The sequence below is a fragment of the Hyalella azteca genome, unplaced genomic scaffold, assembly GCF_000764305.2.
Source record: "Hyalella azteca isolate HAZT.00-mixed unplaced genomic scaffold, Hazt_2.0.2 contig17504, whole genome shotgun sequence".
NCBI lineage: Eukaryota > Metazoa > Arthropoda > Malacostraca > Amphipoda > Hyalellidae > Hyalella > Hyalella azteca.
In genome coordinates, this window is record NW_025947285.1 from 45,570 (window position 1) to 57,045 (window position 11,476).

The 11,476-nt window shown below is 40.0% G+C and overlaps 1 protein-coding gene across 2 annotated transcripts; it reads right to left on the reverse strand.

The window, feature by feature from the left end:
* Positions 1-107: 107 nt before the first annotated feature.
* On the reverse strand, positions 108-10,146 carry LOC108679245. Of its 2 annotated transcripts, none has more exons than XM_018167852.2 (8): positions 9,871-10,146; positions 4,839-7,637; positions 4,482-4,676; positions 4,116-4,325; positions 3,360-3,485; positions 2,868-3,050; positions 2,380-2,526; positions 108-1,954 (listed from the first exon to the last, which is right to left on the reverse strand). In XM_018167852.2, exons 2-8 carry the CDS (start codon positions 7,605-7,607, stop codon positions 1,322-1,324), a joined length of 4,263 nt encoding a protein of 1,420 aa, XP_018023341.1. In that variant the 5' UTR covers positions 7,608-7,637; positions 9,871-10,146; the 3' UTR covers positions 108-1,321. The 2 variants fall into 2 exon arrangements, with proteins under 2 accessions (XP_018023341.1, XP_018023333.1); XM_018167844.2 differs by lacking the exon at positions 9,871-10,146 and adding an exon at positions 9,053-9,148.
* Between the last annotated feature and the right edge of the window lie 1,330 nt (positions 10,147-11,476).

The following is an 11,476-nucleotide window of genomic DNA, read 5'->3' on the forward strand; positions in this document are numbered from 1 at the left end:
AACAAAAAAATGTGAGATGATACCTAGATGTTCGGTCTAATCGTCAGAAAAGGGTGAAAAATATCCTCAAGACCAGACCAACTACTGAACTGGCTAAGAAGACAACATTCAAAGAACATACGTTAAATGTTCAGCAGGACGCTGCAAATTTATAAATCACCAGGTAATTAAATATAATGAGTTCTCTTGATACAATACATTAGTGTATTCCGGTACTTAAGATGGGGCCCGCGAAATATTTTTTACTAGCTCGCATACTTCTAAAAGCGCTTACCACTTATAACGAGGCTTTCCTTATCTCAATGAACTATCTTCAACATATGGCAAAGTTTGGCACCATTGTTTGCAAGGTACTAGCACCCATGAGGTGTTTTCTAGATGTAAAGTTTAGTACTAATATTACGAGTATTACAAAATTGCTCACGAAGCGAAGCAGAAAAATAATGCAAATTGAAAATAATGAACATAACAGAGAATCTCGAAATACGATTGAGACAAATGACGGACTTTCTACTCGACTCGTCACAGCGCAATACGCAGAAATGAACAATCGGTAACAATTGAGATTCCGAAAAAATACGTCCATTTTTCTTTACCTCATCACCATATCATTTAGAAAAATGAATAGGTTACATACCAAATTATGATGATGCACGTAGCACTACTACGCCTTTTTGTCGTGTGAAATATAGGGTCAAGACAACCCACCCAAGGGCAAAACCCGCGCAACTATTTGAATAATGTCTTGCTGATATCTCCTAGAGTTACGATTTGGACAACTCAGTACATATTGAAGCATATCAAATGTGTTCAAGATGCGATTATTTCGATAGCTCCTTTTTTCACCTCACTGCACAACCTGGAAACGAGCAATCGTCGTCTAAGACGTGCATATACAGCACGTAACCCATACATTCAAGATGTTTCTAATAGTAAACACAGCCAGGGATGAACTTAATGCACGCGAACTTATTTGTGACTTGATCAAGGATTGCCAACACTTAAGGTTATAATTAAAATGTCTCTTAAAGAAATAAATGCTTGCTAAATAAATGCTTGCTAGGAGTAGTATTGTCAATGCCCTGTCAGAGATAATTTGTGTGGGGCAAGGATGAGGCATAATATTAGAGATTCATATGGACGAGTGATGCCCTAATTATGCTTACACTTAAAACGTAGGTAAACCAAACTGTACTCAAAGATGCATAGAAATAAATGTACAATGTCGTTGATAGCTATATTCAACGCATCTGGCCCAGTAAACGACCACCTGCTAAGCACCTAAATATACATAAAATTAACGAGGATCAACATCGCGCGGTCACTGATGAAACGTGTTTTCTTTCATCCCAGCCATAAAATAAGCAGGGCTTTCAAGCATTTTTTGGCACTGAGGCGTAATTTGGTTAATGTGAGTCATCCCTTGACTTGGGTCCAGGTAATGACTGGCGAAATAAATTTCTCCATTAGGAATATATGAATGCGGAGGCTCCTGCATGGCATTACCGTGGCCAGGAGCAGCCGAGGGATGCAGCACCGCTCCCGACACAGTGGGAGTTGCTGTAGTCATGCTTCCCAAGGGGGACGGCACCGAGCAGTGAGGAACGACACCATGTAGGGGCACCATTGAGGTGGGCGGCGGGGGTGGGTACACCCCACTTTTGCTATTCGCTAACCCCAAATTTCCCAGATGGTTTCTGCCGGTACTTGCGTTTTGCGGTTTCTTCTTGCCGGAATTATTTGAGCCGCTTCCGCTCGAAGGTGAGACTCGTGTACGTTTTTTAGATGCAGCCACTGAAGTGGACGATACTGGCCCGGTGGTAGAGGTCTGGTGCAGGGGAGACGAAAATGAAGAAGTTGAAGCAGTGGGAGATGAAGAATCTAAATTGCCGCTAGGCTTCATGGGGCGCAGATGCTTTCCTCTCCGGTCATAAATGGGCAGCAGTGCGCCATCCTGGAAGCAAACGAAAATTAAGTTGAAGTTCCACTACGCGGAGTAAACATTCAGAACATAATTCTCCATCAATTCAAATTTATTTCGTACTTATATAAAATGACTAAATCATTCATAGTTTTAACTGCATCAGTTGAGTCCTCCTGCCAAAACCACACGAAAAAAATACTTGCCAAATTCTCACTGACTATGAAGACACGTGAATGTTTCGATGAGGCATACGTTGAATAAACTAGGCAAAGATTCTGTTTAAATAAAGGTCTCCATTGTGAGAAACTACAAAAATATAATGAAGACAGCAGTCAATGTATGGGAAACTTTACACAAGTGCGCCAAATACCACCTGAAGTGAGGCTAAGATCGCGAGACCCACGTAAGTCTTGATGCTCCTCATAACTTGGTGCTCACGACATGGGTAACTTTACCTTCATTTGTGAGAGCAAAGTTCTGAGCCTCTTGTCTGATGTGAGGCCATGTGCGCTCATGAAGGCACGTTTGCAGACGCGTACGTGCTTGCCGCTGATCCGTACGAAATACTCGAACGTGTTCTGACGACGTGACTCTTCAGCGGGCTGGAAAATGCAACATTAAATGAAGTGAAAGAGAACGCGAAGACGTAAGGTAAAAAATAACTAAATTCCATAAGTGCAAGTCGGCGGATGGAATGTAAGCGTGTTGTTACTTTTTTCTATGATGATGGAAAGATATTCCCGTGAGCCATCTCGCAGTTAACGATGCGGTTAAATCATACACCCGCCGAAATGTTGGTATGAAAGAAGAAAATTATTTACCGGACGTAGCTTAGACCATCAAAAGTTAGGAAAGCTTACGGCCAAATGTAACACAAATATAGGCGAGGTTACTGGAACAATAAATTATGCTGTTCAGTGAATTCTAAAGATCCATTACTCACTTTTTTCGTATATCTTCTTTTGACATCACAGAGTTTGAGACACGTGAAAAGGTAGGAGTTCTGCAAATTAAAATCACAGAGATCCCAGAAGTTATTGAAGATCACCACAACCTTGGAGCCCATTCTGTCCCAGCATTTCATGGGGCAGTTGCAGGGCTTGCCAACTTTCCGAGCTTGTACGATCTGACGAACACAGACAATTAACTATACGCCTGGGACTTCATTAGACCAGTTACATTTGCGCTGCCTTCAAATTCTGAGTCAAATACGAGCCACGAGTGGTTGATATGAATTTCAAAACTCATTACATTACAAAATGTAATCCAATTAATAATTGCGACGGTTATCATCGACTAAAAATACATTACAATAATTCCTAGGCGCACAATCTTTTGAATAAAAAATGAGGCTCAGGTGAGAAATAGCTTGAGATTTTATTAAGGAAAGTTATTTTAGTTATGGTGTTGAAATCGGCAATGATTATGGATGTACCTTGCCAAGCCTGTTGACGTATTCCCTCCCTGAATTTCGGTTGAGTTTTATCCTTTGCCGCTTCTGCTTTAAAGAATCGATGTGGTCTTCCGACTGCCGGCTCACAATCGTCTTTGTCGTGTCAATCTGATAGATTAGAGAAAATTAGTGTTGATAAAACGATTGCCTTTCAACAGCTGACATACAATGAAAATAGCATCAGAGTACTACGATAATTATAGTTTTCTCGACAATTCAATACATTTGAGGTATCAACGTTATCTCAATTAACATTCCTAGCCTGAAGACTTAATTTTTATGAATATTCAGGGTCTAAATTACTATAAACAAATAGAGGAACTGACAAGTATATACAAAAATAATTTAAAATTTCGAGTATTCGGGTGAAATTTTATCAGATGAAAAGTACGTAGGGACATGAAAATGAGGAACCGCTTCACAGCTAGTCTAAAAATCGTGACAAGAACATCTACCTCGTCGATCGGGAGCTAGCGGTCGTGAGAATAGTTGCTGGTTATGCATTCCATTCTAACCGGCAAAACTGTGTCCGAAACCACATGCTTGCCTTTTAGTTTAAACGTTTTTGTATGAACAGAACTTGGTGTCTACAGCCACTTCTTAGTCACTATAATTATTAAACCTGCAAACATCCAGCGATATAACTTATGTAGTATAAATGTTCATAATTTTACTTGCAATTACTGTTATTTCCAGAGGTCATCACACGAGCAAATTAAATGCAATACATGGACTAACCGGAGGTCCGTTTCTAACGTCGATGTGTATGACTTGCGTTCGGTGATACGTGGCGCGTCGCCTGGGTTTGCTTCGACGCACTTTGCGCGCGGGCTTCTTCTTCTTCTCGCGCTCCTTCTTCTTTTTCCAAGGGCGACGCCAGGTCCGCTTCACGGGCGCCTTGTCCACACCTTGGGCTGCGTGGCCTGGCGTCATCGCGATCACCATCACCTAATAAAAGTAAAATTCATTTAGTTTTAACACAGTAAATCAAAGATTCGTGTATAATTATTGATAATTTTAATACAGATACAGAAAACACTATTCTGATAACCCCCATCACGTATAAATAAATTTCAAAAATTAAAATTGAAATGACGTATATACCTCATCATCTTTATTTGACACTTCGTTCTGGAGATTACTTCGCGCTGAGCTGTCAGGTGGAACTTCAACAGTGGGGTATGTATCAAAAGTTGAATCAGGTTCATCAGGAAGCTGGAGCTCGCAATCATGCACTGCACTGTCGTCACTTAACGAACTGGACGAATCGGAGTGACATGAGACAACACTTGGACTCATGTGCGAACGCGCTGAGCTGTCAGGTGGAACTTCAACAGTGGGGTAGGTATCAAAAGTTGAATCAGGTTCATCAGCAAGCTGGAGCTCGCAATCATGCACTGCACTGTCGTCACTTAACAAACTGGACGAATCTGAGTGACATGAGACAACACTTGGACTCATGTGCGAGATTTCCGTGTCACAAAATTCCTTCAATTCTTCAACATCACGTACCTCGCAGTTACTCATGTTATTAATTTTAATACCAGTCAGCGATTCATCCATCAAAGTAGGCGTCTGCTTGTCAGAAGTCAAATCTGACGTTTGAAATCGGTTCGTTGAATGCTCTTCAGAAAAAATTGACACTTTTCCAGCAAAAGAAGGTTTGAAATCTTCACTGAATAGAGTCTTAGAATCATTAGAAATGGTCGAAGAGGGTTTGCATTCATCCATCTCTAATGCAGAAGGAGAATGAACGACATTTTCATCCAGATTTTTGGACGGAAATTCAGTTTTAGGACTTAGTGAATGGTACCCATCAGACAAATTTTCAACATTAGGACAAATATCAGTAATTAGTGCAGGTGATTCAGGGGGAGATGTGTTGGTGCTGACCGACACTCGAAGGTGTGGAGGGGAAAGTTCATAAGGATTGCACGGAAAATCAGGCTCAGTGTCTGTGCCAATACACACGGACCGTGTGGCCACTTTAGGCTTGCTTGGCTTCCTTTTCAATGCTACAGTAGAATCCGCAGCTTCTGAGGAAACCACATCAGTTGATTTAGAAGTAACATTTATTTCATCTCCCGGACTTGTCTTGATTTGAGAACACTCAACTTCTTTTATCTGCGAAAAAGAATTCGCATTGGAAGATTCATTTCCTTTACTGTAATTTGAATTAGAGACTGGCACTTCAGGACAGATAAAAGCAGGCAAGTTGACATGTGAAGTTATAGGAGTTGGAACCGATGCATTTAATTTAGATATTGAATCTGGATATGAAACAGCAACGCTGGCAGGTGAAGCAACATCATTGTTTTGGTGAACAAAGGGAATACTTTTTGTTGAAGTTATGAAGACTGATGACGACTCGGGTAAAGCCTTCATGCTGGGTTGAAGAAACAATATTTTAGAAGGACTCTGCAAAATGGACTGAGTAGTGTATTCTGTTTTTCCAATTTTGTACGATTCTCCAAGTGTAGTAGTAATGGATCCATGTTCCATACCAGCGCTTGCTGCAGGTATAGCGTGCTCAGAGGTAGGGAGCTGTAGGGTAACGAGGGAAGGCTGGTGCAAAATTGGCGGTACCGAATCCTGGACGGTAGCCAGATCAGATGAGGACATTTGTTGCAAGGACGAAGTTGAAGGTGTCAATAGTTGTAAGGGCGGTACCTGGGCTGACAATATAAGTGGCACTGAAGAAGATGCTTCCATTTTATGGCCCGGCAGAGAGAGCTCCGAAGTTGATGAAGGTGCTTTTGATCTTCCAGTGGAGTTTGCTGTTGTATTACTACAAGAAGAATTACTGACGGTTGTACAAATTGAAACAGTGTGGAGCTTATCGTTTATGGTATTAGTATTGGCAGTTTCACAAGCATCTTCAATAATTTGCTCATTATCGACACTTGCAGGAAATTTAGTTTTTACTTCAGCTTTCACGGACGACTGTTTAGTGTCAGACTCTGATGTCACCAAGACACCAGTACCAGACAGTTCAGCTTCAGTCTTCAGTAACTGAATATCTTTTTTCATTTCTTCTTTCGAAGAACCATCATACTTCTCAGTTTCATAAGAACAATTCCCGCTTGAGTTCGTTGTGGTAGTGACACATTTTTTAGTGGTGCCTCCCATTGCAGTTATACTAGAGCGCTTATCAGCTGCACAATGTTTAATGACATCTGGACTTTCTGTATTCAAGTGTTTAGGTTTCTTTGATTGCGCATCACTTGAGACTTGAGCCCCCATATCCGTTTTAACAGACTGTTGGTTAGCATGAACGAAATTATTGGTACTTGAACACTTATCAGTAATTTTGAGGGGTTGTTCATTCTGAGAATGTTTTGATTTTGCATCCTTTGAAATAGAAGTCCCGTTACTCTTGCTTGCATTGCCAGTATTTCTTGACTGAGCAGCACGACTCTGCTTTGGTTTAGACTGTCTAGAATTTGATTTCGTTTTCAGAGGGACTAATGGCACATGAGGTGGAGGAAGCATTGCTTGTTGAAGCCCAGGCTGGGGAATGATATGTTGCTGTTGTTGTTGATGCTGTTGTTGTTGGAGATGTTGGGCTTGGTGCAGATGTTGTTGGTGATGGTGGTGATGATGCATGTGCTGCTGTTGCTGCTGATGAATCTGTAATTGGTGTTGATGAGGGTATAGATGATGTGGGTGAATATGATGGTGATGATGATGTGGGTGAACTTGGTGAGGCTGCATGGGTTGCAGCTGATGCTGATGATGTTGTTGAAGGTGGTGATGATGGTGCAAGTGCAGCTGGTGGAGGTGATGTGGGTGATGGTGAAGAGGGGAAGGAGCAAGAGCAGAAGATGACGGTGACATATGGTGAGGAGGTGTGGGAAGAGGAAGTGTAGAAGTTGCAAGTAAAGAAGTTGAGGTGAAAGTCGGAGCTTTTTGTGGTGACAGTAATATTTGCTGTGACTGCTGGGGCATATGTTGAAGAAGCTGTTGTTGTTGTTCTTGAGGAGATTTCTGTGGCTGTTGTTGTTGGATGGTCTGTCCTGTAGATGTCATGGTAGATATCATCATATTTGATGTCGCTGTTACATTTGATGAACTTGTGTTTGTCACAGACAGCTGGAGAGGATACTGTTGTGGATGTTGATGCTGCTGCAGGTGAAGTTGTGATCCTTCTTGTACCACCTCACAAAACTGTATAGGTGAGAACATGTCCTGAGCATAATTGCTTGAAGTGACACTTGATGTTTCCGTCATTGCTGAAGAGCACCCTGCACTGGACCAATCCTGAAAATTCATATCAATTAGTCATGAAGCATGATGGTGCTACATATTAATTAGGGAGAATTGATGGATATAAAAAATAGTAAAAATATAACAACTGGTTGGATGATTTAGTTAAATAAAATAATAAGCTTTTACTTGGGAACTACCACTCAGACTGTTCCCAGCACTTGAGTTTCACTTCTATAGAAAAAAATATTTTCCAGATGGAGTGAAAGAGTACACCACCCACAGGCCCACATCACCATGGCAAATGTGCTGCTAGAATCTCATATTTAACTTTTTGGGTGCAAACTGTTACCACTATTATTGGGAATTTGTCACCAAAACTACCTAAACCTTCAACTTGCTTCAAGGTTCAAGATTTGTCCAAAAATTGATGTAAGGAAGTATTTTAAGAGAAATTTGTTGGCAAGATCTCATAAAGACCTAGATTTAGAAGCTTATATTGCACCAAAGATCTTTAGATATTTGCCCACTCTCTGCACTCTGGCCAGTGGCCACAACATAGCTGGAATTTTGCCTAGACATGACTTGCATGATGAGTAAAGTAGGTTTGGCTAATTCATAAATAGTTTCTACCTTACATTTAGTCTGGCAATCATTGTCCATTGATGATAAAAATTGATAAAATTCAAGCATAAAATTATCTAGGTATTATCACTAATTTATTATGTAAAAATTGTACATAAATAAACTCATTGATTAGGTACAAGGTACTCTTAGTCTTAGCCTACCAATTAAATCAAGACATCCTTACACTTGCTGAGGTAGAAAATTTCATAAGAATTAACTATTAAGAACTAGGTATCTGATGCAAAAAAAGGTAGGCATGCTGCATGCAAAAGTAAAAAAATGCAAGCTAAAGGTGAGAAAAATCAATATATATTAAATGCTATTTGGTAATAAATTAGGAAAACAATTAAAATGGTAAACCTAGCAAGGAGAAACTCTATAATAATCATGGCATCTCTGACAGCTTGAATCATTGACTGAAAGTCTGAATGAGAGGCAAAAACATTGAAACTGACACAGTGAGACTGAGAATGTCCAGTGATTGAGGCAAAAGCCAAAAGGGCATAACACTCATGGCAAGAAAGCAATTTTTGCTTAAATTCTAAATTTATGGACAGTTGGAACTTCAACAAGAATGAATTTATGCATTGTGCAAATGATTATTTTAAAACCTTTGATACAGAATGCAATTTTGAACTGTTTTTGTAGGAAGAAATTTCAATAATATTGAATCATGGCCAAGATAGCCTAGTATGCACAAAACTGACAAAAGACTCATGTCGAAGATCTCTGAACATAAAAATCCATGAATCACAACTTCACAAGTGTCACAACCGTAGTAAATACCAAAATGGAAAATAAAAATGTAGCACTCTGCTCATTAAAAGTCTTCGTGAACTTACTCGAAGATAGCGAACCGCACTCAATTTCCAGCCTTCAGGCAAGAGACGCTAAACGGCCGCCATGTTGCTTACGCCCCGAACACTTGCAAATACCACAAACAAGATTTCAGATTCGTAATCTACACCCCAAAAAACATATAATTAAAAAAAAAAACACCCTTTTTTTTGGATGTAGTTAATCTGCAATAATACCCATGAAACTTGATGAAAGTAATAAAAGGCATGCTAAAGGCGAGAAAAATCAATAGAAACTAAATGCTTTTTGTAATAAACTAGGAAAAATTAAAAACTTATCAAGGAGAAACTCTTCAATGACCATGGCATAATGACATCTAGGTTAGCTACTAGGTAGGTAGGTATCTAAGGTATGACTATAACAGCCGGAATCAACGACTGAATGATAGGCAAAAACACTGACACAGTGACACTATTAGGTACACTGAGAGTGTCCAGTGATTCGGGCAGAAGGGCATACCTGGGCATAACACTCAGGGCAGTAGAGTAATTTTTTGCTTAAATTTCAAATTTATGGACAATTGGAATTTGGAACTCCAACAAGAATTAACTTTATGCACTGTGCAAATGATCATTGTCAAACATTTGATTATACAGAATGCAATTTTGAACGGTTTTTGGAAAAACAAATTTTAATAATATCAATAATCAAATCATGCCAAGATAGGCTATGCACAAAAGATTCGTGTCGAAGATCTTTGGACATAAAAATCCATGAATCAGAAGTGTCACAACCGTAGTAGATACCCAAATGGAAAATAAAAATGTAGCACGCTGCTCATCAAAAGTCTTCGTGAACTTACTCAAATATAGCGAACCGCACTCAATTTCCAGCCTTCAGGCCAGAGACGCTAAACGGCCGCCATGTTGCTTACGCCCCGAACACTTGCAAATAGCACAAACAACTCTCTTTTAGCCCTATACTGGGACTAGAGATGGATCCACTCATATTTTTAAGAAGATAATGAAAATTAAAATATTAAATCCGCTGTTTTGGTTACCAAACGACACAAATTCTGAAGTAAACAAGTCTTTTGGTGGTCTCATTCGTCAGTCGCAAGCTAACATACACAATCGAAGCGGCACCGACGCTGCGGTGGGACGATTTTCGCTTGAACTTGAAGCAGGAGAACAAAGGGTCATAACCCTCGACCCAACTGATTGCTAGTGACTTTTCGATATGTATTCAAATCACGACACACAATCAAAAGTTACATTGGTTAAGTAATGATATACTTATCTCAATATTATAGAATGTAATAAATTAATTCATAAACAAAACACGCTCGTACTTAAAAAATATTTCCTACGTACCAGCTGTAACCAGCATCCGCTTGAAGATTTAGTCTAAAAACAAAGCTCGCCATCAGAAACTGAAATCTTCGATAAATAAAATATATAAAAAACAGTTCAACACAGTTTGTGGCGATAAAGGACACTTATAAGGATCCAATAATATGAAAGCACCTGATTTTGGACACATTTCTCATGAGCTACTATAACTACAGCCGTCTCTACATGGTTTTATCTTAAATTGTGGGAGCCACAAAAATTTGCAGTGTGCAATGGAAACTACTCAACGCATTCAATTGAAGCGTATTTTCTTAAACAATGCAATGTTTGCTGCACCCACAAGGAGGAGCGTAAAATGTAGTAAGAGTTGAAACGGTAGGGGTAAGTGGTATGATGACCCATGAGAACAATGAGATGAGCTACCCCGGCCGTCCCCACCCCACCTTCACGCACGCGCTACCGCATTGACTGTCGACTAATAAACAGAAATGAAGCAACTGAATAATGATAAAGCGAGGACATTGATTATACTTTCAGTACCAAAAATTCTGTTATGTATTTACATAACAAGGATAAGGCCCCATGAAGAGTTTTAGTCTAGGACTCTAGGCCGTCAGAGTTCCGATGACTTGATGGAAGCGCTATGTGAAAGCTACCCCGGCCGTCCCCACCCCACCCCTCCTTCACGCACGCGCTACCGCATTGACTATTGACTAAATAAGCAAAAATAAAGCAACTAAATAATGATAAAGCGAGGATATTGATTATACCTTCGTTACCAAAATTCTGTTTTGTATTTACATAACAGAGATAAAGCCCCATAAAGAGCTGTGTTTCTGACAAACTACGTTAAAGAGAGAATAACGTTAGGCCGTCAGAGATCCGATGACTTGATGGAAGCGCATGAGACATAGGGATAATGTGAAAAAATTCGGGGCTCATGATTGATTTTCTTTCTATATTCTAATAACAATCAATTTGGAAATTGGAACAAATATTTGTAATTTGGAAATTGAAGCAAATATTCATCATGAGTGCACGGCATAGCACGGCAGGCAGCTGCAAACCGGACCCAGTGGAGGAGTGACGTCCAAGCCTTGTGCGCCTTATGGCGCG

What these genes read in the sequence shown, in the direction of transcription:
- LOC108679245 (XM_018167852.2), bottom strand. Translation starts at nt 7,607, where the DNA reads ATGACGGAAACATCAAGTGTCACTTCAAGCAATTATGCTCAGGACATG. An exon ending in GTGACACGGAAATCTCGCAC is followed by an intron (nt 4,677 to 4,838) that starts ATGAGTCCAAGT and finishes GCGCGTTCGCAC; the next exon opens with ATGAGTCCAAGTGTTGTCTC. An exon ending in TGTCAAATAAAGATGATGAG is followed by an intron (nt 4,326 to 4,481) that starts GTATATACGTCA and finishes TACTTTTATTAG; the next exon opens with GTGATGGTGATCGCGATGAC.